This window comes from Alexandromys fortis, unplaced genomic scaffold (assembly GCF_014885135.2).
Source record: "Alexandromys fortis isolate MF-2015 unplaced genomic scaffold, M_Fortis_MF-2015_v1.1 scaffold_31, whole genome shotgun sequence".
NCBI classification, from domain to species: domain Eukaryota; kingdom Metazoa; phylum Chordata; class Mammalia; order Rodentia; family Cricetidae; genus Alexandromys; species Alexandromys fortis.
The window spans coordinates 14906415-14932887 of record NW_026067974.1 but is presented as its reverse complement, the minus strand read 5'-3'; the positions used below and the strand labels follow the sequence as shown (position 1 = coordinate 14932887).

At 51.6% G+C, this 26473-nt stretch overlaps 1 protein-coding gene across 2 annotated transcripts; it reads left to right on the top strand.

Annotated features, from left to right (window-relative positions):
• The first annotated feature begins 10736 nt into the window (after positions 1 to 10736).
• On the top strand, positions 10737 to 18051 carry C1ql1 (complement C1q like 1). Of its 2 annotated transcripts, XM_050156578.1 has the most exons (3): positions 10737 to 11596; positions 17039 to 17122; positions 17403 to 18051. In XM_050156578.1, the coding sequence occupies exons 1-3, from the start codon at positions 11000 to 11002 to the stop codon at positions 17580 to 17582; spliced, it is 861 nt and encodes a 286-aa protein (XP_050012535.1). In that variant the 5' UTR covers positions 10737 to 10999; the 3' UTR covers positions 17583 to 18051. The 2 variants fall into 2 exon arrangements, with proteins under 2 accessions (XP_050012535.1, XP_050012536.1); XM_050156579.1 differs by lacking the exon at positions 17039 to 17122.
• The last annotated feature ends 8422 nt before the right edge of the window (positions 18052 to 26473 follow it).

The window sequence follows — 26473 nt, the reverse complement described above, 5'->3', positions numbered from 1 at the left end:
AGGCCATTGGAGCAGCAATGTGACAGCGTCTCGTAGGGGGGGAGGGCACTGTCCCTGCTTTCTGCCCTCCTCTGCTTCAACCCATGTCAGTCTCCATTTCTTTGGCTTGCTTTTATTCCGTCTTTTTGTTCTAGACTGACCTCGGCTCCAAATGGCCCTCAATCCAGGCCTCTATCCGTTTCCTCCTTTTTCCCTTACTCCTTAGCTACACACACACACACACACACACACACACACACACACACACACACACACCATCTCTCCTGGGGGACCTTCATTAAGACCGCAGTGAATGACTGGGACTTGAGCCCCTTGTAGGTTGTGAGCTGGTGTGTGTGCAAAGGCACGAGCCTGAGAGCATCAGTGCAGATGTGGGTGTTACAATGTGTGAGTACCACATGAGTGTGCAAGTAAAGGTCCTTGAAAGTTGAAAATAATGTGTGTGTGTGAGTCGGGGTTGAGTGTGGCCTTGGCCTCGTGAGCCCTCGGGTAGGCTGGGTGAGGAGGAAGGATGGGGACGACTCTGAGAGTAGAACTCCAACTGGGGACAGATGGACAAATGCATCCCTCCAGCTGGCCTCTCTGGATGTAGAAGCAGCCAGCCCCACAACCTATCTGACCACCCGCTTTGTCAGTCGAGACTCTCTCAAATCAGGCCAGAGAGCAAGGAGGCTGCTGAGCTGCAGGCAGAACCCTTGCCCCGCTCCCTGGGCCTGTCAGCCACTGATCTGTTCGTGTTCCTATAAATATTTACAAATCCCAGCTGCTGAGGAGCAAGACATCCCCTGCCAGCTGGGGCTCCCAGGCTGGAAGCTGGTGGGAGGGATCTGGCAAGTGAGGACCATGGGAGGGAGGGCAGGGCTGCTGTGGAGAGACAGGTGTTCAGGACTCCTGAGTTCACAGCGTCTGACTTTGCAAAGCTTAGCCCATGGCCCCTGTAAGTCTAGAAATATCAGCCACAGCTCTGGATCAGGAAGCCTGCCTCGTTCTTATTTAACAGAGGGTCTTTCTCCTGCACCTACCCACATCTCTCAACTCAGACACAGGAAAGGGCCTTCGTACTTCTTAGATGACACGAATCTCCCCCGCAGTCCCTGGAGGGTACTGCCAGGAGCTCTCTGGATTGGAGGAGGCCAGTGGGCATGCAGCTGAGAGATCCTCTCCGTAGACTAAAGCATTTTCAGCTGGAGTTATCCTCTGCCCCTGTCAGCCCCATTACTTCTATTACTGGACTGGGGATGAACGGATACCTGAAGGAAAAGAGTCTGCGTGCCCGAAGCTGTCCACACCATGGTCCAAGATGGGTGCTCAGGCATCATGGTGAACTGGAGGAGGTGGAGTACCATTTCCCAGACAGAGACTGAAAACCTAATCCTCTATGTCTGTGCCTAGCACAGCGCCCCACACACACAGGCTCTGGGGTATCGTAGGAGTTTTGAATATGCTATGTAGCCTAGGTTGGTCTCTGTCTTATGACTCTCAGGTGCTTCATTTACAGATGTGCTACCATGCTTGGCATCCCCATCTTTTTTTTTCTGCCTGGTCTGGAACTTGCTATGTAGACTAGGTTAGCCTCCTGGAACTTGCTATGTAGATACAGGCTAGTCTCCAAGTCCCAGAAACCTGCCTGCTTCTGCCTCCTGAGTGCTGGGAACAAAGAGCTGGGTCACCACACCCAGCTACAATCACCGTGTTCCCAGAAGCACTTCAAAACTGGCCAACTTCAGCTCTTAGTGGCTGAAGGACCCAACACAGACCATCTACGATTTCAGGCTCATGGCTGGCGAGCCCCTCTGACCCGCAATGGTACAACCCCCTTTGTTCAGATGATGCCTGTACTGCCTAGGTGTTTTGAAGATGTCAGGCCATGTAATAAAAGGAAAATTTTAAAAAGTAAGCAGGGTGACTCTGAGGGTCCCTGGTGGCTTGTATGAGTCACCTAGCTGGAGCTGTACAGGCAGACAGCGGCTGTGCTCTGCCAGGGAGCACAGAGGCCCTGAGGGTTTCCATCTTACTCTCTGGCAATCAGGTCTAACCACTCCACATTTGTGTTGGTTTTTGGTTTTTGTTCCTTGGCTTGTTTGTTTTTGAGCAGGGATTCTCTGTAGTTTTGGAGCCTGTCCTGGAACTCACTCTGTAGACCAGGCTGGCCTTGGATGTGCATAGATCTGCCTCTCTCTGCCTCCGTTCCACGTTTTTAGGACGAGAAGAGGGCTCAGTGGTTAAGAGCATTTCCTGCTCTAACAGACGACCTGAATTTGGTTCCCAGCTAAAAAGACAAGAAGGGCTGGGAAGATGCTCAAAGGGATTGCTCTCCTTAGTGCTGGTAGGTAAAGAGCAGAGAACTGGGTTCAGGGGCCATGAGTTTTCTTTGGTGAAAGTCAACTCCAACCTTCTCAACTGCTTGGGAGGAAGAGCAGAGGCTGGGAGGAGAGAACAGAAGGCAGGGACGATATTGAGCTGGCATGTGTTCTGGAAGAGATATCTGGTGATGGCAGCGGTTCGGGAAGGGTTAAGAATATTCCTAAAATAGCCGAGCCTGAGCCCAAAGCAGCCAGCTAGTGCCTCTCCCAGAGAGCGTGGATCTATAGCAGGGAAAAGCCAGCTTACTCTACACCCCACCGCCTGCTGCTTGGCATGGTTGCTAATTAATCTCCCAGCACACCCCCAACACACACACCAACCCCTTCTATCCCAGCAGGAGGCCAAGGGAGGAGAAAGCAGAGCGGTTGCATTTCACTTTGCCAAAGGGCAGGAAATTCCAGCTGGGACCAATAGTTTGGTGTCCGGTGCCCCCATTTTATGTATACCCCTGGCCTTGGGTTAGGAATGAAACACAGATGGACAGGCAGACAGGCGCAATGCATTGAAGCTGACAGTACACTGTGCCAAGTTCTCCCAACACATGCATGGTCGACCATGGTAGGTGAAGATCCTAGGAGGCTCACCAAACACCAGTTTTTCTTAGATCTGTGTCCCCTCTCCACTTTGGGATATTGGAGTGGTGTTTGGGCAGGGGGATATCAAGGAGATCTCTCCAAGACGAAACTACATTTTCACTCCAGGGGCAGAACCAGCCAGCATCTTTGCAGAACCCAGTGGGAAGTGAACATGGTTCCGAAATTGGTAAGAATTTCAGGGTGGCAAGAACAGAGCATTAAACTAAATTCAAGTCTGTTCTGAATACAGGCCTCATACTACGACACAGACTTCAGGCCTGTCCTTGCAGCCAGCCCTGTGTAGGGCCCCATTTAGTGAACATGTACTATGTACTCCTTCCTTAGTTCTACTTGTCTCCATGGCTTTCATATACCTCTCTTCATAAAGAGATGAGACGCACTCTGAACACAGCAGGAAGGAGAACACCATGCTACCCCCAGCCCTGGCTGAGATGCCACCACAGCCATAGTTCTAGCATTCCCACAAACCTTGTAACTCCCCAAAGCCCCTTCCTCCATTACCACCCGAGAGGCTCTGTCTGTATGGACGCCCAGTCCAGTGATGGGTTATCTAAGCTTCTCACCAGCGTGGCCTTGGAAAGAGTCACAGGGATTCACAATGGTTCTGCCTTAGATTGACCCTGCAACCTTGGGCAAACCAACCCTCCCTCCCTGGGACGACTCCGTTTCCCTCTCTGTGAATGGACAGGTCTCTAAGACCTCTCCAGATCCTGTCTCTGCCTCTTGAAGTAGGTATAAGCAAGGAGGTTTTTCCTTAAAAGGGAGGTGCTTTTGAGTTGGGATCAATGACACAGGCTTATGTTCCCAGCTGCTAAGGAGAATAGTAACTCTAGCTGGTCTACAGATAGGGTTCAAGGCTATCCTGGGCAATATAACAAGATCCCGTCTTAAAATAAAAATTAAAAAGTGGGCTGAGGGTATAGACCTAGGAGTAGAACTCAATGAACACATGTCTTTAATCCCAGTACTCAGGAGGCAGAGGCAGGCAGGTATCTGTGAGTTCGAGAACAGTTCCAGGACAGCTAGGGCGGTTACAGAGAATCCATGTCTCGAAAAACAAAAACAAACAAACAAACAAACAGAGTTCAGTGGTAGAGCGAGCGCTTGCCTAATAGTCACGAAGCCCCAGGTTCTATACCCTGTCTCCCCTCCAAAAACAGAATCTAATGCTTTGGAAAAGAAAGCCTTCCCAAATCATCCCCCACCTCCCATCCTCAGACCCAGAAATCTCTGAAACCCCTCCTGAGTTCCTCAAGAGCCCTGGTTTCTTCTCTATCCTGGCTTCTCCTGCTTCTCTGGTGGGACTGGAAGAGTTAAGGCCTGTGGCGAGGGAACCTAAGGGAGCCTGCAGATCCTACTGGCCAGACGGGGCTTCCCAGTCGCCTTTGCAGGAGGCTCGGAGTAATTGCACTGCCTGTCACTCCTGCGTCCTGATATCTGCCTCTCTGGCTGACCCTACGCACCCGCTATTATATTGGTTCCTGTTGGGCCTGTGGAGCCTCATCACTTATACATGCAGCTGGGGGAGGCAGACTGGGCTGGGAGAAGCAGCCCCTCCCCTTAGTCCTCCTCCACCCTCAGCCGGGGCCTTTTTTGAGCTGTCTCCCTGGAGTTGGATCTGAGATGGCAATAGGCAGCTACTGATCAGAATGGGTGGAGCAGGGTGCACAGGCCTGGGCAGGTCCCTGGAACTCCCGCACCCCACCCCACCCCCACCCTCAGGCATGAGGTCCAGGTTCTGCGGTGACAGAGGAATAAGAAAACTTACCAGTGACCTGGAAACTTTGTTTTTGTTTCTGGATCCCTCTGTCCTCCACAGAAGCCTCCACAGAAGATGGGGCTGGAGGCAGGGATCTGGAGGTCTCCTTTCCAGAGGGTCAGAATTGAGTTCTGAGAACCAGCCTGGATCGGCCTGCTGAGGATGCACCCCTCCCCCAGATCATAACTCAATCTGTTCTCCTGTACTTTCCGACCCAATGTCGTACTTCTCCAAGGGGGAGGGGGGGGGCCTAAATTATGGAGGGATTTTCATGAAAGCTCTGGAAATGTCTAAATTAAAATGTCATGGAGCGAATGGAGATATTTTAATGGATGCCACTGGGGAGATGTCCTTACTGTGAGTAACACATCCTTCCAGAGCTTTCCTGGACAATTATTTAGTTCAGAGAAGTAAGAGGAAGTCCTAGCCGGGCAGTGGTGGTGCACGCCTTTAATCTCAGCACTTGGGAGACAGAGGCAGGTGGATCTCTGTGAATTCGAGGCCAGCCTGGTCTACTAAGCAAGTTCCAGGACAGTCAGAGAAACCCTGTCTCGAAAGAAAGAAAGAAAGAAAGAAAGAAAGAAAGAAAGAAAGAAAGAAAGAAAGAAAGAAAGAAAGAGAGAGAGCGGGGGAAGGGGAAGGAGGAGGAGGAGAAGGAGGAGGAGGAGAAGGAGAAGGAGAAGGGAAAGGGGAAGAGGAAGAGGAAGAGGAAGAGGAAGAAGAAGAAGAACTGGGCCTCTAAGCCAGTCTTTGCCTCTAATGCCCAGTTCCCCATCTAGGCCAAGCCAGAGCTTAGAGATTAGAAATGAAATATGCTTTCATCTATCTGGGCCTTGATCCTAAAGTCTTCTTCTTTGTCTTCCCTCTCAGGGATGTACCTGGAAGGGATGGAGAGATGAAAGGTCCCAATCCAGGCTCCAGGAGACCAGAGTTCCTGTCCTGACTCTCTATTTAACTGGTTGCATGATCCTGGGCAAGTTACTTAACCCCTCTGTTCCTCAGTGTCCTCCCCTTTCATGTGGAGATGGTGGCACTGATTCTTTAGACCCTAGTAAGAATTCAATAACTAGAATACAAAAGAACATAGTCCATATCGGTACCCAGGCCATGCCAATAGAATCCATCCATCCCTCATTCCCATATAGACATTTCAAGATTCCTCCAGAAATCTGGAAGTCCTCTGTCCCCCTCCCTATCTTTTTAGGGTCCCTCTCATCAGTTGCTAAGGTAAACTCTCGTCTGCCTATTCTAGGCTATCACGTCTTACCTGGACCACAATCACCTCCTTGTCTCTCCACAAATGTTCTATTTTAATCTTTCTTCCCCACAGGAGCCAGAGTAATCATTCTCATGCAAAAATTTTGATCCTATTTCTCATTCAGCATCCTTCACTAGTAGTCATCTCTAATTGCCTTGGGATAAATTGTAAACTCCGTCACAGCCCACAGGACCCCCCACAAGCTTAGTCCTTAACACATGCTGTTCTTAACACATGCTGTTTTCTCTAGCTAAACCCCTGTCCTATCCCCCTCCTCCATCCCTCTGACAGCCAGCCCCTCACCTTGCTGACTTCCTTTGTCAGGGCTTAATTTAAACAGCACCTGGATCAGGAAGTGTCCCCTCTTTCCAGCCTCCAGAAGAATCCTGTGTGACTGTCACAGGTTCCCAGGCAGCAGGCTTGTCAGGCTTAATAGCTACTGCTTGTTTAATAGTCCTGCGTCCAGTGGTACGCTGTAAACTACATGAGGTCGGAAGCCTTTTCTTGCTCATCATTATGTCCCCGTGGTAATAAATTGGACCCTGAGTCAGTTAAAATTATGTTACAGAATGGATGGGAGAAAGATGAATGAATAGACAGACAGGTGCAAAAAAAAAAATGATGCCTCCTTTGTAATGCCTCCCTGGAGTCCCGTGGGCTTGCCAATCTTCATCTGTGAATCATTTATGCTTCATAACATCTCGTGCAAACCCCTACCCAAACTCAGACTCCTCAGTCATAAAACAGGGCAAATAACAGTATCTACCTTGAGGTTTGTCCTATGAAGACACATACTGGGCATGGTGGCACACGTCTTTAACCCTAGTACTTAGGAGGCACAGGCTGGTGGATCTTTATAAGTTCAAGGCCAGCCTGGTCTGCATAGCAAATCCTAGGATGACCAGTGCTATATAGAAAGAACTTATCTAAAAATAAATAAATAAAGACATACAATAACTTCAGCATTTAAGAGCACTACCTGCTCTTCTAGAGGACCTGGGTTCAATTCCCAGCACCTATATGGTAGCTCACAGTCACCTATATAATTCCAGTTCCAAGGAATCTGATGCCCTCTTCTGGACTCCACAGGGTCAGGAATATAAGTGGTGCACAGACATACATGCAGGCAAAATACTCAAACACACAACACACTAATTTTTAAAAGACACCTAATGACTTTAAGTCCATGACAATCAACTATTCATTCTAAGGAGCGGAATACATATAAAGTGCTTGAAATGGGTTCTGGTATTTAGTAAGTGGATCAAAACTCGCACTGGCTGCAGTAACATTATTTTAGAATTTCTTTCTGCCCATGTCTCCTGCCCAACGGTGCTTCCACTGAGCTCTTCTCGTGCGGCAGATCACCATTACCATCTTGCAGCACCCAGCTAGGTGTCTCCAGTCAAGGCAAACACCACTGACTGTGGACCTGCCAGCTGCTCAGTCAAAGTCTGTTTCCCTTCATCGCTCACATCCCAGACACTGCTAACACAGTCTCTCACAGCCACGCCCACCCACTCACACTCATTCAGCGCACCTCCAAGCACCAAAGACAGCTACTCATTCTCAAAAGCAGCCATACATAAGTCAGAAACCTTGTTCTCCTTTTCCTGTGCCCTCCCCAAGCAATTCACTTTATCACTGAGGACCAACCCCCACCACGAAAATGGAGGGACCAGATGGATGAATCCTCCATCAGAAAAGGGAAGTCAAAGCTACACATGGTTTTGCCCTCAACAACTATGGAATCTGGAACGTGGAAGGGTGCTGCCTGCCCTCCTGCAGGCAGAGTCCTCACTTCTGGGCTTCCCTGAAGACCTAAGCCCTTATTTTGTCCCGTAGATAAGGCCTGGAACCTGACAGTGGTGGCACATTCCTTTAATCCCAGCACTCGGGAGGCAGAGGCAGGCGGATCTCTGTGAGTTCGAGGCCAGCCTGGTCTACAGAGCGAGTTGTAGGATGGACCAGGGCTATACAGAGAAACCCTGTTTCAAAACGAACAAGCAAATAATCAAAAATTAAAAATAAGAAAAGATTCGTGTGCCCTCTCTAAACCTAGAAGCATATATCCTCTGTCCTCTTCTAGCCCAAATACGGCAATCTTCAGGAAGAAGACAGTTTAACACACAGCCAACTTAGGCCAAGGGTGGGTGGTGAGAGGACTTTCTTAGGTAGCGCAATTATATTAGCAACTAAGGCCCGACATTCTAAGTATGTTGTATCTCATTTAATCTCCCACAACCACCCTTTTTCCAGAGGAGGACACTGGAGGTAATGGACACAAGGCCATTGATCTAAAATCACCAGGTGGAATCAGCACCTAGTTCTTTAATTCCAGTATTTTGGATCCGGCTTTTGAGAATGAAGATTGCTTGGAGAAGATTTTTACGAATTAAAATGAGGAGACGACGTTAATGCAGCATCCTCTCAATCCGTCCAGACCTGATCTCTCAGATAAAAAGGTGCTGAGCTCCGGAGGGGTAGGAGTAGGGATAGTCTCTAACGGGGGGACCTGGGCGGGGCCTGGAGAGCCCAGGGGAGGAGCTCAAGGGAGGAGGCGGTGGCTCAGGCTCACAGGCCAAGATGGCTGTTAATTAAAGTGCTGGCACCAGCTCCTTTCTGCAAAGTTTGAAGCCGTTATTTTCCACTCCAGCGAAGCGGGGAGAATCCGGCTGGGCTGACAGAGACGCCACACCGCGCCAGGGGAGCGGGCGCGCTTTCTGGGCGGGGGGCGAAGCGCGGTGCGGCGACGAGCGCGCCTCTCGGACGGCCAGACGAGCGAGGGGGTGGCCGCCTTCGCCCCCACCTCGGCCGCCGCATACTGTTGGGTTGATTCCCCCGCCCGCCAAGCTAAGGCTGCGGGCAACCAACGAACGCCAGTAGCCTAAGGGACGAGGGTCTCTAGCGTGTGTCTTGAAGGTCTGGACAAATCAAACTCCCATGACCGCGCATGTGCCCCTCGGGTCACCAGCCCGGTCGCTCTAAAGGGAATTGCACTTAAGAAACTGTCCCGAGGGACCAGGAGGTCTTCTTGGCCTGCGTCTGCCAGGAGAAGCGTAAGGACACTAAAGTGTGCTCGCATCACCTTGCACTTTGGACAGTAACTAGTCCCCAGGGACCCTGTCGCGTTGAGGTTGGAACATCTGGGAATGAGGCTGCAGGCTTGAATGCTAGCTAGCTACCTCCACCATATCTTACTTTCGTGACTTGGGGGCAAATCTCTTAACTTCACAGAGCCTCTGTTCTCCATCTGTAAAATGAGACTATTGGTGGGCTTTATGTCTAGATTGATTTGAAGATCAAATATGTTCATACATACACAGCATCCAACACAGTTTTGTTTTAGCTCCCTCCTCCTTGGTGATCCATGTCATTCTGACCTGGGTTGGTGCTTAGAAGGTCCTCTCTGGCAGCGTCCCGCCCACCCCCACTCCTACCATCGGTTATTCCTGTGTCCCTTAGTCTCAGTCTTAGGTAGGAATAGTCACAGAATCATGTGGACCGCAGGAGGCCTGCGGTGGGAGTGTGAGCTGGGAGGAGTCTTGCAGCCATAGAGAAGAGAATCAGCTGGAGTGTCATTGTTTATCGTGACCGGAGGCCTCAGAAAGACACAGTCCTTCTCTGAAGGGGGGAGGGGGGGTGAAGGAGGAACAGAGCGCAGCAGCTTGAGCTGGGCCTCAAATAATATGACAAATATTTTGATGGAAGCAGACATATTTCAGTTTATGCAACCTAAACACTTTACTGCGCTCAAGGAAAAAAGAGAGCCTCACACAACCTGATGGGAATGAGTTAGGGAGTCCCCTAAGGGGCTAGGGGAGATCAACCCTTCCTCTTTTGGCAGCTAGAAAATAGCACTACCCAGGACTGGTTAGCATTAAGAGATAACATGGGGGGGGGGGCTTCACCTTCTCACGGGTCTTGTTTCTCCCTTGTCTAGCTAGTAGCTGGAATCAGAGGAAGCCGCGGGAAAGAGGTCCCAGGCAGAGGCAGCCTAGCAGATAGCCCTAGGGGCAGTAGAAAAGAAAGGCAAAAAGATGTTGCTACCCTGGGAGAGGGTGTTCCTGAACAGTAATAATAATAATAATAATAATAATAATAATAATAATAATAATACGAGGTGGCTGCTTTTAGAATTCAGAGATCCCTCTGGGCATCCTAAAAGCAAAGTATCCAGACGGGTTATCTGGATGCTAGACTCCCTAGTCTTCCTTTCCCGCTCTTTGGCCTTCACCCTGTCCCTCTTTCTTGGTCTGTCCTCTTGCTCCTTACTTTGCACAGCCCCACTCCAACATCTCTTTGTCCCCTGCAGATAGGGGACATGTTTCATCCTTCAACCTCCTGCATGTGGTGGTCCTTGGTCCTTCTGTCACGGTTTTCCTCAGGACTGACCCCCGGGACATCTATCTCGATACCACTCTGAGCTCTCTGCCTCTCCCTTCCGTTCGCTCTTTGGTCCTATTCATCCCTTCCCTCTGGGATCCTCCTTGTTTACCTGACTCTAGTCCCCCCTCCCCATTTCCGAACCTCTCCAGCTACCTCTGTGGCGCCCACCCCAGTCTCATAAACCCCGCCCCTCTCTGCCCCTCCCTCCTCACGGCTTCCGCGGCCCAATTAGGCGCCTGTCCCGCCCGCAGCCCCACCCCTCGCCCTCTCCGAGCCCAGCGAAGCGGGTGGGCGGGGCCCAACGGAGGGGGCGGTGGCCCCAACCCGAGAAGGCGGGAGGAGCTAAGCGCCAGGCGGGAGGCGGCGGCCACCGCGTTCAGTCCGGCAGCGCAGCGGGAGGGAAGCACGAGGCCGAAGTCGGCTGCTAGGCTCCGCAGCGCAAACAGCGCAGCGCGGCGCCCGGGCCCCGGCCCCATGCCCGCAGCCCCGCCGGACCGCCCTTGAGCGCGGGCATTACGCCCGCGCCCCCTACCCGCCGGCACCATTGCCCCGACGGCGCGGCCGGGTGGCCCGGCTCTCCCCAGGCTCCGCGCCGGCCGGAAAACGCTGCTGGCAGCCGCCGCGGGCGTGGTGATGCTGCTCGTGCTGGTGGTGCTCATCCCGGTGTTGGTGAGCTCGGGCGGCCCGGACGGCCACTATGAGATGCTGGGCACCTGCCGCATGGTGTGCGACCCCTACCCCGCGCGGGGCCCCGGCGCCGGCGCGCGGTCCGACGGCGGCGACGCTCTAAGCGAGCAGAGCGGTGCGCCCCCGCCTTCCACGCTGGTGCAGGGCCCCCAGGGGAAGCCGGGCCGCACCGGCAAGCCGGGCCCCCCCGGGCCTCCAGGGGACCGGGGCCCTCCGGGTCCTGTGGGACCGCCGGGGGAAAAGGGTGAGCCAGGCAAGCCTGGTCCTCCTGGCCTGCCGGGTTCAGGAGGCAGCGGCGCCATCAGCACGGCCACCTATACCACGGTGCCACGCGTGGCCTTCTATGCCGGCCTCAAGAACCCTCATGAGGGTTACGAGGTGCTCAAGTTTGACGACGTGGTCACCAACCTAGGCAACAACTACGATGCGGCCAGCGGCAAGTTTACATGCAACATTCCTGGCACCTACTTTTTCACCTACCACGTTCTCATGCGCGGCGGCGACGGCACCAGTATGTGGGCGGACCTCTGCAAGAACGGCCAGGTGGGCCATGAGGGCGCATGGGGCTAACCTGGGGGCAGGGCACCCAGGGAGCCCCAGCAGAATGCGTTTTGGATGAGTCGACAGGCACACCAGGCAGGCGTAGGTGGAGACCCTAAAGCGGCCCCCTTAACTATCACATGAAGAATGATTGCAATTAACAGGCACCCCTGACTCTTCAGCCCTTGGGCTCGAGCTCTAAGGCAAGTGGTTCAGAGGAGTGAAAATGCGTAAAGATAAATCCAGCTAGTCAGATCATAGGGCTCTAGGGCGCGCGGACCGGTCCTTGGGGGTTTGGCCCTTGGGAGGCTGATTCAGGTTGATTTCACACGAGAGCTAAGATTCAAGCTGACACTGACTGGCTTTAAAGGAACAGCAAAGATGTGCTCTAGGGCACGGATAAGGAGAAACAGTCTCCGCGCCGGAGGACGCTAAACCAAGTGGCTAGGGCGCGCAGGCGAAGGAGGGCTGCAGGAAATGTTTTGGGCACAAAGGCAAAGGGAGTCCGGCACCCAATAGCCTTAGCTGCAGTACATCCCTGGCTCTAGGGAAGGAATTCTCGAGCTGGTCTGATACCCTTTGCAAACACCGTGGAATGCTCAACCTTTTCCCAGAGTCTCAGAGCTATCCAGCGCCTCCGGGGAAAAGTTTCCTCCAGAGGCGGGGCAGAGTGATAGAAACTCCCCTCCTTAAGGTCTCCAGGTCCAATTCCTCCTTTATCCTAGAAGATAGGGAGGTGGAAAGGTTTTCCTTGTTCCGTGGATTGCTTGGGTCTGAGATAGGGAGGGCGGGCGGGCGCACAGCGTTTTCCTTGGAACCACCCACCCTGGTTTCCCAGTTCCCAGCGCTCTCACCTCTGGGTTACGTGAGCCCCACCCCGGGGGCGTGGTCAGGTTGAACCTTCTCTTCCCTGAGGCCAGAGGGTCAGAACTGAGGTAGACTGGTGAAATTAGAAGGAACCCCCTGTGATTGAGACTCCAGATCTTCTCGGAACCCCTCCCACTGCAGCACTACCCTGCTCTGGGATCTGCAAAGTTTGGGGACAGGAGAGTGGGCAGAAAGCCTATCGGCATGGAAGTCTGTCTGCTTTTTTCTTCTGCCTGCTTCCTCCACTCCCCGGTATGGTTTCGCCTCTTCTTTCTCTGTCTCTTGACCATTTCTTAGCGGAATCTGCCATTCATCTCTGTCTGTCTTCTCTGGGTCCACCCCCCCCCCTTCTCTATAGCTGTATATCTCTCCCATTTGTGTCTATCAGGCTTCTGGTGACTCTCCTCTTTGTCCTTGGTTCCTGACCAAATGGGAAAGCCCCAGAATCCAGCAAAGGCTCATACTGCAGACAGCCCCACAAGTCCCCTTATTAATCACCAATAAGGCATGCAGCAATGTCACCTTCGTTGATGACATTCCTTCCTTCCTCAAAGAAAGTTTGAGCTGGCCCAAAGCCGAGGTTTAGGGGACTGGAGGCTTGCTGGAATGGAGTGGTTACTGGGCCTTTAGACTCTGCCCCATCACAGGGGTCTCCCAGCAGGGTCCCAGCAACAGAGACAGAGCTGAGGAGGCTCCTCAGAGAGCATGTACTTGGAATGGGGCCACTTGCCTTAGAGTCCTGGAACTGAAACCATTCCCCAAAAGTCTTTCCCCTCCCTCAGAGACACAGTGTCAGCACAGCCTGATGAAGAAGAGTTCTCAAGGCGGGAGAACCACAGGCTGCCAGAGGCCCACTGAGGGTGACTTTAGGGTTTCAGAGACTCTGCACATTAACAGTTACTCAAGACAACCCCCTTGGGTGGTGGTGGCACATGCCTTTAATCCTAGCACTTGAGAGATAGAGATAGGTGAATCTCTGTGAGTTTGAGGCCAACCCTGGTCTACAAGAGCTAGTGCCAGGAGAGGCTCCAAAGCTATAGAGAAACCCTATCTCAAAAAAAAAAAAAAAATAGACACCCAATGATAAGAACAGCAATGGAGTCTGTGGCCTCCTCCCCAGTATCCTTTTGTGCCTCTTTCCAGATTGTCCAAGAGGCTCACTGAATCTCACCAGTCATTCCACACGTTTGTCATGACCCCCTACAGGAAACAAGGTGTGAGGCTTGTTTGGCACCAAGGGTTTAGCCCATTTGCCCACTGGGTCTTTATGGCTTATGTAGTAGAGACAGCAGTGGTCATATGATAACCCACTCAATTGCACTCAGCTGCATTGAAGGTGGGCTTGGAATGCGTCTGGCAACTCTTGTCTCCAAATGTGTTGTCTGAGAGAGTGATTCAGCCGGAAGGTCCTACCCTAGCTCAGAACCACTTGGCAGGAAGGAAAGGATGCTGAACCTGGGTTTGCCAGGTAAGGAGAGGCCACTAAAGAGGAAGGAAACAGTCAGAGGTAGGGGAGAACATTTTACTAAGGAGAGAAGACAATGACAGGGCTGCACAGTGGGTGGAAAGGAGCTTCTGCCTTCCATGCCTTCAGGACAGACAGAGGTCACCAGAGTGTTGAGTGCCTAGATTCCTGCTTTCAAAGAGGTTGCCAGTTCTTTGGGAAGGCAGACCAATTCTGGGCAAGAAGAGCGGAGAAAGGGGTTTGCCATCGGATGCCTAGTGCCCAAGGACCTTTGTCCAAGGTCCACTGCCCTCCCTCCACAGGGGTAGCTTTCTGTCAATCCCCCCAATCTGAAAGCACCTGGTATTAGTGCTTAGGATGAGGCGTCTGAGGAAAGGGTTCTAGGATCGGGGCGACTGTCTACCTCCATATCTGGACACAAAACTGATCAGCATGGCTATAGGAAGAGGCCGTGTGAGGAGATGCCAGTGGCCAGTGCTGTTTGTCCAGGGAAGGGGACACGGGGAGGTGAGTCTACACATGGGTGAGGGCTTGGAGGGCAAAGGCTGGCAGAGATCTGTAAATTGAGGTCTGTGCCATAAAAAAACTCCTGGGGAATCACCTTCTCACCTGGAGGGGGGAAAGAGACCCAGCTGTCCTCGCTAGTTTCTGGTACCATTCACAGCACAGAGCCTAGTACCATGCAAGGAAGGGGCCCGGTAAACCTATGAGTCCTCTATGAACCAGGCACCTTGGCCACTTCTGGGAGCCACACCTGCAAACCCAAGACCCCAGCCTGGACTGGGGACAGGAGCCATTTCCCTGACTATAGCCTAGCAACTCGGTTCTCTTGGTTGAACCACTGCCTCAGTTTCCCCTCTTGGCAGTCCCTCCTGACATGGAACGGGCTGCTTTCTGGATTCCATGGCAACCTCAATTCTCCCATCTTTCCTACGGCTCCCAAGAGGAGCCGGATGCCTCAACGGCTTCCAGTCTTGAGTGGAGAACCGGGACCCCTGGGTTCTGTTTCAGGATCTCCCGCTGTCTAGGGATGGAAGGGCATCAATTCTTGCTGCTTCCTTGGATAATTAGGATAATTACAGCAACAATCATGGTGATGAATAAATAATAAACATAAGCATAACACTTGTGATGCCCGTCACATCACCCGGAGATTCCTGTTGACGGATGGCTGTGCTCTAATGGATCTGGCTATTAAAGAGCACACTGTTTTAATAAGTTAAGTCTAAATCTGGGTAATAAAAATAATTGTTATTAGTAGTAATTTATTAGCAAAGATAATGAAGTGCACGTGTAATAATAAATACTACCAGGATTAGGGCCCAGGGAACAATACAGAAGTTGGCTGTTTTGCTTTTTGCTCTTCTCTGCTAGTTTAAAGCCCTAGCAAGGCTTAATTTTTTTCTTTACCATCTAAAGGCGTTTGTAAAGGCAGCAGTAGTGAGATGGGGACTTCTTATCCAGTTTTCTAGACAGAGAAACCTAGGCTTTAAATTAGCAGTTCCTCTTTTTTTTTTTGGAGGGGTGGGGAGACAGGATTTTTCTGTGTGGCCCTGGCTGGCCTTGAATTCAAAGAAGCCCATCTGCCTCTGCCTCCCGGGGGCTGGGATGAAAGATGGATGTACACCAGTATTGCCGGGCACACCTTTAAAATTTTATTACATTATTGAGGTGGGGACACAACACTTCTTGTTGTGGAGATCAGAGACCAACTTGCAGGAGTCAGTTCTGTCCTACCATGCGGGTTTCCATCTGCGAACTGAATTCAGGCCATCAGGCTTGGCAGTAGGGGTACCTTTACCTTCTCACCAGCCCCTTTTCCTGCTTTGTTTTAGGAGATGTCTCCCCAGTTAGAATCCACATAGTTCCAGCGCTGGCTGGAGAAGAGGTTATGGAGAGATAACATTGGATAACAGTAGAAGGACATTGACTTTTGGGAAGCTGCATTCGAATGCGGTGGGCCCTCTTGGGTGCAGCATTGCTGCGGAGGCGGCTGGTTTGGCAAGGATGACCTGCAGTTGTGCCTTCCTTATCTCCCCTTCCCCCCCCCCCCCCCCCCCCCCCCCCCCCCCCCCCCCCCCCCCCCCCCCCCACCCCCTCTGCCCGCTGTGCTTTGGCATCAGCTGAGGTTGCAGGAGCTGTTTTCAGAGGAGCTGCATAGAGAGGAACTGTGGGAGAGCCTGCTTGAGAACCCAGTTCAACGTAGCCTTCCCCACTGCTGGCCACAACCCAGGGGATGGCTTTTCTCCTCTCGCACTCTCTTTTTAATTTTTAAAGTTTATTTTATGTGGATGGGTGCTTTGCCTGCACGTATGTCTGTTCATCACATGTGTGCCTGGTGCCTTTGGAGGACAGAAGAGGGCATAGGATCCCCTGGAGCTGGTGTTACAGGCAGTTGTGATGTAGGTTCTGGGAATCGAACCTGGGTCCTCTGGAAGAATAGCCTGTGGTCTTCTCCACTGAGCCAACTCTCCAGCCCCTCTTCTTCTGTTCCTTACTCTTTATTTTAGGGAGATCCTAAGTCCTAAAGCTTAGTTCTCTCATTGCTTCAGAAATGTCCACAGATAATTCAACCACCAATATCCTCCCCTCAATGTCTTAAAACTAGTCAGAGCATCCAAAAGTCGTGGCAATATTCAGATTTCCTTGCTAGTGCTTCCCTTGAGCGGTCCCCTCCTGTCCTCATGTCCCTTCAAGGCAAGGACCACTGAGTATGTAAGACCTCAATGCCTTTCTTCCCATCCCGTTCCTCTCTGCTACCCTAGGAAGAGACATGATCATCCTTTGGCCAGGGATGTAGCTGTAACTCCCAGAGGCCTTGGGCAGGGAGGTCAATCAAAGGCCAGGAGAGGAAATAATTACCAGGCCTTGAATCTCAGTGGCAAGGTAAAAGAGACTCTGGAATGAGCTTTGGATAGGACCAAAGGTTCAGCCCCAGTTCTCGGGTGGCTCCTTACTGGCAGCCTGGTATTACCCCAGCTGCCTCCCCTCTGGCCAAGCCGTATCCTTTGTCCATCCATTGCCATGAGAGCAGGTGGGTATGAGGGAAAGGGAAACATCCTCGATATTGAAGCAGAGAGGAAGGAATGCTGAGGACAGATCTTCCATCTCAGGAAGCACAAGGCAGCCCTCTATGCAAGGAAAGGACTTCCAAGCTGGGCCACCCTGGAGGCACTGAGGTGGGCAGCAGGCAGATGGTAAGACCTGCAGGAGTTACAGAGGAAGACTCCATCTGGACTTCGGATTCGGCGCAGTTGTGCCCTGCCCTAGAATCCAGGGCTTCTCTATGACTGCTCCCAAAATGTGATGATGCATGACTAAAAGGGGGTAGGGTGGGCTGGTGGGTGGGAAAGCTGGACCTGAGGGCCCCCAGATCCTCACCGTGTGGCTGCCTCACCTCCTTCCCCTCTCACACTGCCCCATTCCCCATCCGTAACCCCATCTCCACCCCGCCCTCCCACGCCCCCCCCCCCATAGGTGCGGGCCAGCGCCATCGCCCAGGATGCAGACCAGAACTACGACTATGCCAGCAACAGCGTGATCCTGCACCTGGACGCAGGCGATGAGGTCTTCATCAAGCTGGACGGAGGCAAAGCGCACGGTGGCAACAGCAACAAATACAGCACTTTCTCTGGCTTCATCATCTATTCAGACTGAGCCCCTGCACCCCTTTCCATCCGTTGCTCTTCATCCCTGGGGCTCCCCTCTCCGGAGAGGCAAATGAGAACCCATTCCCTACTCATTTTCAAATTGCCTGGCCCAGACTGCCAACCCTCCCAGGCTGAATCGCCCCCAGCCCGCCTCCAACCACCCAGTCCAGGCCTTTACTCCTTGGAGCGCTTAATCCCCTCTCCGGCTCCCCCCCCCCCCACCCGCACGCAGTTCCGGCCCGGGTGGCAGGTCGCCTTCCTGGTCCCAGCCTGCACTGTATATGTGTACAATAGGACTGTTTACTGCCCACCCCGTCCTGCCAGCCAGCCCCAGTCTGGGGGGCGGGGAGTTGGCGCTGTTGCTTCCTGCGGAGTGACCCCGCCTCGGGAAGAAGCGGGTTAGGGGCTGGATAACTTCCCAGCACCCACAAAACCCTGGAACAGCTGCAACTGGTCTGACCAAAGCTATAATAAAAACATTTCCACCCCGTGGGGATTTCAGTCTGTGCCCTGGGCAAGTCTGTAGGAGGTACCCTGGACCTTGTCCTCTAGACTGGGAAGGAGCATGGTAAAAGTTTCTAGGCACAGCCAGATGCTGGAATCAGCTGCTCCGGGAGAAGGACCAAGAGGTCTGGTGCTTACCACAGCCCACGTGGGCAGCTGGAGGGGGAGGAGTGGGAAGCAATGCGGTTATATCTTACGTGGGGGTGAAGTGCCATTTTTGCATTGGCTACGTTGGGAACAAGGTACAAACAACTTTTTAAGCAGAGAGCCTAGGTTCTTGTGATCCAAGTTCCTCTCCAGCTGGTGAACGCCACAGAAAGAACCAAGCTTTGCCCTAAAAGCTGGTTAACCTTGTTCCAAGCGCTACTCCTGGCCTCTGGTTTTTCATCAGTAAAATGTGGGAAAAGAGACCCACTTACCCCATTGAAGATTAGAGAGGTATAATGTGCATGCTCAGAGTCCATAGCTCTTCCTCTTTCGAGGTCATACTTTTAGGTACTCTCCCACCCACGCTGGAGTTAGGTAAACGGGCAGGTTTGGTTGTTAAGTTCTGTGGTTGTATTTGAATCTCAGTCACCCTGAGTCTCTCTGGCCTGCCTCTGCCTCTTTCGACTTCTTGTAACTGGCAAGCTGCAACACCCAGACAGATAAAGCATTTCTAAATAATGATAGCTACTATTTAGAAAACCCCCACTGTGTGTCAAACTGGGTAGGCACTTTATTTTTTTTAATATTTATTTATTTATTATGTATGCAATGTTCTGTCTGTGTATATGCCTGCAGGCCAGAAGAGGGCACCAGACTTCATTATAGATGGTTGTGAGCCACCATGTGATTGCTGGGAATTGAACTCAGGACCTTTGGAAGAGCAGGCAATGCTCTTAACCACTGAGCCATCTCTCCAGCCCCGGATAGGCACTTTATAAACATTTCCTCACAGTTGTGTGTGGGGTTCAAAAATGGGTTCATGAAAAGATTTCCCACTCCCACAGGTGCTTTTATTTTGTCTAATTTTTATTTGTTTGTTTTCTGAGACAAGGTTTCACAGTGTAGCCCTGGCTGGCTGGAACTCACTCTGTATACCAGGCTGGCCTACAACACAGAGATCCACCTGTCTCTGCCTCTAGAGTGCTGGGATTAGAGGTGTGCGCCACCACTGCCCAGCTTGTTTCGAGCATTTTAATGATATATTTATTTTGAGATGGAGTCTCGCTCCCCATCTTACCAGGGTCATCACTCCTGAACTCACATGAGCCTCTTGTTCCAGCTTCTCGGGGATTATAGGTACACTGCTTTACTCCCGGCTGTTTTATCCACTTTTAGATAAAGAAACTGAAGTTCAGAGAGGTTACGTAGCTGGCCAAACCACGGGGCTACAAACCGGCAAATGCCAACCTTTGAGCCAAGGATAGTGCTCTTACCCAGTGCTCCATATTCATGAGGAACTGGCATATTCAAAGCAGAGCTGAGACTGGAGCTGAGGTAGCCCTGTCTCTTTCTTCTCCTTCCACCCCAGCCCTACAGAGGCCTGATGCATTAATAAACATCTGCCATGGGCCGCAGCCACGGGCTGGGGCTTTTGGAGAATGCCAAGGTTCTACATTGAGGGAAGGTCCCATCTGGCTCGCCAGTCTGGCTCAGCTGGAGAGACAGGAAGGAGGGGTAGCCACCCTCCTGGCCAGGCCCCATGTATGGACCCTTGTCATGGCTGGCAGATTTGAATGGCTTTCTTTATCTTCCCGTCTCTCCCCTATTTCCCCCCGCTGCCAGCTGTGGCCATTTAATAAAATTAGTTTAATGCTTGTTCCCTCCCTGTGGGATCTGGAGATTGAAATCTGCAGGTCCCCACAAACCCAATAAAACCCCTGGCAGCTCTGGATGGAACTAGAGACTCCGTGGGAAGTGTGATTAGATTAGAAGGCACTCCTTCTGTCCCCAGGGATGTCCACAGCTGCCTCTGACTCTTTGATAGCCACACTGGCTCAGAATTATCCAGTGACCATATTTGGGGGTGTCCGCCCTAACCTATAGACCATAAGGACTGTCCCAGGACCTCTGGTACGACCAAAAGCATGCTAGTTGTGTCTACAGTGAGTGCTTGGCTAGCTGGCTGCTTTGCATTTCTTTCTGGTGACTTGCTAATCCTCATGTCATTTTGAGAGATGGGGGCTCACAGACTCGTGACTTGCCTATGGCCAGGTAGGATGTCTGTGGCACACCTAGGAATGACTGAAGCCAAGGGGTTTTTCTACCTTTGCAAGGCTTCAGGAATGTCCCGCGATGCCAGCTGCTTGGGAATCTACTAGAAGGTGTCTTCTCCATCAAACAGTGACTCCCTAAAGACAAAATTCTGTTTTCTCCCTCAGACGAGAGACAGCTGATGAGGGGCAAGAGCTATGTCTCCACTGTTCAGACTGGAAAGTCTTCTGAAGGCAAGGCTTGTGTCTCCTGCATCAGACTCGTGGGACCTCAAAGTCTGTACTTCTCACACTCACCTAACTCCTTGACAGAGAGCTGTGTATCTGCTTCCGTCAGTAACTGATCCCTCAATGGAGTGGTGGTGGTTCCCACTAGTAGTTCATTGGGTAGGCACAAGCTTACTTTTCTGTTCGTCTAGGCCTTTCTGAGATGAGGGGACTGTTTACCCGTGAGCTAGGGTAACCTTGAAGACAAGATTGTCTCCTTTAAGCTGGGAGTTCTCTAAGAGCAGATGGCCTGTCTCGCCTCAGCCTCCTCAGTCTGGGGCTCTTTAGGTACAGGGATATTCCAGAGCAGGGCTAGGTGGGGAGTGGAAGAAGGCTGGACAGACAGAATGCGAGGCCACTCTAGGGAATGGAAGCTAGAAGTCTCCCCAGGTTACCCCCCACCCACCCCACTCTAGGGAGTGGAAGCAAGAAGTCTCCCCAGGCCCCAGGTTTCCCCCACCCCCGCTTTAGAAAGCTGTGTGACTAATTAAGGAAGAACGTCTCTGTCAGGAGGGGTGTGAGGATGGAGATATCCCCAGAGTTCACTCACACAGGAATGGCAGCCCATTCTCTATCCAGGCAGCTGCCAGCCGTAGGTGCTAGCGTCACCCTGGTTTCTGAGGTTACTAGGTCCAGAGGGGGCAGTGGGGTCCACTGCTGGGGACTGCCCTAATTGGACAACTTTGCAGGAAGGCCAGGCAGGTGCACTCAGCCCTCCGCTTCAGCTTCCTACAACACATCTGCCATGTCGAGGTCTGGGGGTTAATTGGCTCCTGCCTCACTCCTGGTGACCAATATTTCATTTACTGCTCAGAGGGGGAGCTGCCCAGACAATCAATCCTGGACAAGTGTCCAGGAGGTAGGGGAGCTGGGCAGGCACAGGAGCTGTTCGGGGAGGAGTTTGGGGGCGCTGGGGAAGGGGCGGTGGCCAACTAACTCTTCAAAGCAGCTCTGACCCTGGCTGGAGTTCTGCTGACCATGATAACAGCCCCAGGACCCTCAAAGGCCAAGAGCAGATTCCAGGGCTCCAGAGGCTTCCGCACTGCAGCCAGCCATGCTGTTTCCCTGCCCTGGCGCTGCTGGGGATCTAGATGCTCCCCAGACGAGGCTGTGACAGGTTAGGTACTGTTAATAAGGCCTCTTTTCACACGTCACGAAGGTATATATGAGAAACCGAATTGGAGGTGTGAGTTCCTAGCTCCCAGGTAACGAACCTTAAAATTCTACAAATGAAGTGATAATGGGGTGGAAGTGAAAAGCCTGTACGTGCTTGGGACAGGAAGGGCCCGGAAGGGTGACTGCGGAACAGCAGCTAGTGGCTGAAAGGGACCAGAGGACTCTCCCACCCTGGGCATTTTCCACGTGCCACCCAATTGTCTTATCTGCTGAAGCTGAGAGGCGAAGCCACAGAGTGGGTGGCTTCCATTCCACAGCTGGAAACACAGAGGCCCAGAAAAGGTTGCCCAGGGCAGAGCTTGAACCAGAGATCGCAGGACCTAGTGGACAAGCTGGGAGTGGAGGGAGACGAAAGACCCGGGTCAAGTCCTGGCCCTGGTACATGTTCTAGGAGAAGGCGCTTCATTTTCCTGACCCTTTGTTTCCTCATCTACAAAACGAGGCTGGGTGACAAAATCGACTTGCAAGGCTCTCGTGAGGATGTGAATGAGAACTTGTAAGTTATGAGGAAAAATGCGTATGTGTTGTTATTGTTGTAATCCAAGTCCCCTGAGCCCTGCGATGTACTGCGGTGTATGTCAGGGCCTGGGGTTAACATGATGCTTCCTAAGAGACAACACCTGGGTTGTTTCCCAGCCTGTTAACAACCGAGGAAGTGGGCGACTCCAAGGGGAGGATCTGGTATGGGGGATCCAGGAGGGAGAGCTAAGGATTCAGAATGTGCTCTCTGGTCTCCATTCCGGACTCTACTACCCTTCTGCTCTGTGGTTCCCAGTTGATGTGAGAACAAGGATACCCCAAGGCCTCCATCTGTTCCTGTCTGGATCTCCTCTGAACACCTACATATATACAGCCAAGGCCCTTGCTCAGTGCCAAGGAGCTGGACAAGAAGCCACTAGAGCAGTGGTTCTCAATCTGTGGGTCGCAGCCCCTTTGAGGAAGTTAAGCGGTCTTTTCGCAGGGGTCGCCTAAGGCCATTGGAAAACACAGATGTTTACATTACAATTCATAACAGTAGCAAAATTACAGTTATGAAGTAGCGATGAAAATAATTTTTTGGTTGAGGGTCAGCACAACATGAGGGACTCTATTAAAGGGTCGCAGCATCAGGAGGTTGAGAACCAGAGCACTGGAGATTCAAGATACCTGTGTGGATAGTGTACAGCCACCCCCAGCATGGTGGCATGTGAGGGCAGGAGAAGCTGCACCAAGTGTGAACAGGGGTTGCTGTGGTGCAACTTCACTATGCGGGGCTTGCTTTGTTCGTGTTTTACACATACACTGGTTTCTATAATCTGAGCCCCTGTACCAGCAATTGTTGTAGCTGAACTTTTGGGGTGACAGTATTTCTTCTTCCATCCCAGGCTGAGCAGTTCTCCTTCCCCTTAGTCACCCAGCAGGCCTTCTGTAATGCCTCCTTCCAGCTGACGAAGGGCAAATCTGAAGGCTTCTCCCCAGGTCCCCAAAGTAGAAGTCTCTTAGGTCCCTCAGAAGGAAGCTCCAGCCTGGGCAGGGAAACTCCAAGGGCAAGAAAGCCACAGACTTCTCTCTGTGACTGGCAGACCAGATGTAGAGATGGATCTGCTAGGACCCTTGGCTACCACAGCTGCCTGCAGAATACCTGTGCACTAGTCAAAGCCCAGGTCCTTCGCCTGTTCTTCCACAAAGCCTTCTGTGAGGGCCAGGCTCAGTCTTTTCCATAGAGGACAATGTTTCCTTTAGTACATGACACTGTGCCAGCCACATAAGAACCATTCTGCCATAATGTTAGCTACTTCTTTTTCTCCTTCTCTCTCTCTCTCTCCATACTTCCTTCCATCCTTTCTTCCTTCCTCCCTCCTCCTCCTTCTCCTCCTCCTTCTTCTTCCTCTCTCTCTCTCTCTCTCTCTCTCTCTCTCTCTCTCTCTCGCCTTCCCTCTCTCCCTTTCTTCCTTTCTTTTTTGTTTTTTTGAGGCAGAGTCTCCTCTATGTAACTTTAGAGCCTGTTCTGGCACTTGCTCTGTAGACCAGGCTGGTCCCAAACTCACAGAGATCCCCCTGCCTCTGCTTCCCAACTGCTGGCATTAAAGGCGTGAGCCACTACCACCTGGCAATGTTAGCGATTTCAAACATCTCTCGCCCTCCTTAAACTCCTCCCTTTCCCTCCATGCTGGCGGATGGGCACCGCGAGACACCAGTCAGGTGTCCTTCAGGGTGAAAGGATCTGTTCCCTGACGGCTGGGAGTGCTGCCAGCCAGCCATGTGCAGCTACTGAAAATCCCTCTCCTGGGGGACTTACCTCTGCCAGCGTGAGTGCGCCTGTCCTCTCATAACTCGCTCCCGCATCTGAGTTTGCCAAGGGCTTTGAGACCTCGGCTCTCTGCCCAGTCCCCCCCCCCTTCCGCCCCTACACAGGACCACTCTGAAGTATCCTCCTAGCTTCAGAGAGCTCAGCAGTTTCTCCCTTTGCTCCATCCTGCACCATCCTCTTCCACAGGCGTTAACTCCCAAAGCAATATGGCTGAAATTAATGAATGAATAAAAACTTGGGACACACTGATTTGCTCCACAGAACCTACTCTGCAGTGTACCCAACCTGTCATACTTTGTCTGCTTTAAAAAGAAAATTTTGAGTCAGGGTTTTACTACGTAGCCCTGGCTGGCTTCAGATTCTCTATGTAGACCAAGCAAGCTGGCAGAGAACAGATTCACCTGCCTCTGCCTCCCGTGCTGGCATTAAAAGTGTGCTCTACCAAACCTGAGTATCTACTTTGATTTTTTTGTTTGTTTGTTTGTTTGGGTTTTTTGTTTTGTTTTGTTTTGTTTTCGAGACAGGGTTTCTCTGTAGCTTTGGAGCCTGTCCTGGAACTAGCTCTTGTAAACCAGGCTGGCCTCAAACTCACAGAGATCCGCCTGCCTCTGCCTCCCGAGTGCTGGGATTAAAGGCCTGCACCACCACCACTGTCTGGTTTTGTCTACTTTGATTTTTTGAGACAAGTTGCTCGCTGGGGCCTGGGAATTTCTCACCAGGCTGGAATAACTGACTGGTGAGCTTCCGGGATCCACCTGTCCCTACTTCTCCAGCACTGGGATTACAAGTGCATGCCACCATGCTGAGCCTTTTACATGGGTGCTGGGACTGGAATTCGGGGATTCCTGGCAAAGCGGTTTACGGACTGAGCCAGCTGTCTCCCCAGCCCTGATAATCTCGGTTTTGTATTAATCTTCAACTGCTCCTACTTCATCAGCTCCTTTCCATCACGGTTTAAATCTTTCTGTGTCAAAGGCCTCCTTAGACACTGTCATCCCTCTCACCTAACCACTTCCTCTCTATCTGTCCCCCTTGAGAATTAAATGTCCTTAAGGAGTGGTTACTACTTTCCTTTGTCCCATTCTGATCTGGAGGCTGCCAGTCTTCTGAAACTGTGCAAGTCAAGGCCACTGAGGACGCCTCCGTGATAAAGCAAATGGACTCCTTAGCCCTCATCGCACTTGGCTTCTGTACTAGGTTCGACTGGGTTTGGTTTAAGCTGGTAAGAATGGTATCGTAAGGCTGGCCCTGATGGTACAGGCCTGTAAGCCCAGCTACTTGTCAGGCTGAGGCAGGAGGGTTTTGAGTACAAGGTCAACCAGGAGGACAGTGAGTTCAAGGGCATCTTGAGCAACTCAGTGAGACCCTGTCTCAAAATAAAAATTAAAATGGAGGGCTAGGGCTATAGCTCAATGGGAGAGCACTTGCCCTAGTTTGTGGGAGACTCTGGGCTTCATTCTCAGTATCACTAATAAATAGAGGACTGAACAGCAGAATGATGGGCTTGATCCAAGGATCTTTTCTTTTGGTTGTTGTTGTTTCTGTGTTTGGTTTTTTGAGACAGGGTTTCTCTCTGTGTAGCCTTGGCTGTCCTGGAACTGGCCCTGTAAAACCAGGCTGGCTTTGAACTCACAGAGACCCACCTGCTTCTGTCTCCCAAGTGCTGGAATTAAAGACATGTGCCACCACTGCCCAGCCCAAGGACCTTTAAAATTTTTGTATTTCTTTTTTAAAATTTTTATTTGTTTGCTTGTTTGCTTATTTGTTTATGTGTTGGAGGTTTTGTCTGCATAGATGTCTGTGCGTTTCATGCATGACTGTATCTGTCTGTGGAAGCCAGAAGACGGTGTCAGAGTCCCTGGGATTGGAGTTATAGACCATGATAAGTAGCCATATGGTTTCTTGGAATTGGATTTGAGTCTTCTGGAAGATCAATTAGTATCTCTCCAGCCCCTAAAATTAGTCTATTTCTAAAGCATCTAATGCCAGACCTTGGTGCAAAGATTGTATAAGTTAAACACATAAGAGATGTGGCTCAGTTGTAGTGTCTGCCTGGCATGCACAAGGTCCAAGTTTTGAGCCCCGGAATTAAAAAAGAAAAAGAAAAGTGTGTCCAGATGTGCTTCTCGTCTGCATCTGCATCCCCTCACCACTAGGGCTGGCTGTTTCAGCTGTCACAGAAAGTGAGACTTACGTACTCCCCACAGGCTGTAGCCACACCAGCCAAGAAACCCTTCTTGCCTGAGCAGAAGACAAAGGCTAAGACTGCACAGTCTTCAGGGCTAGAGTCTGTGTCTTGAGAGTATTTTTCTTTTTTTTTTTAAGTATTTATTTATTTATTTGTTATGGATACAATATCCTTTCTGCATGTATGCCTGCAGGCCAGAAGAGGGCACCAGACCTCATTACAGATGGCTATGAGCCACCATGTGGTTGCTGGGAATTGAACTCAGGACCTTTGGA

Coding starts and splice junctions, on each gene's coding strand:
- C1ql1 (XM_050156578.1), top strand. CDS start 11,000: ATGCTGCTCGTGCTGGTGGTGCTCATCCCGGTGTTGGTGAGCTCGGGC. Junction 11,597..17,038: donor ACCTCTGCAAGAACGGCCAG/GTGGGCCATGAG, acceptor CTTCCATCTCAG/GAAGCACAAGGCAGCCCTCT. Junction 17,123..17,402: donor AGGTGGGCAGCAGGCAGATG/GTAAGACCTGCA, acceptor CCCCCCCCATAG/GTGCGGGCCAGCGCCATCGC.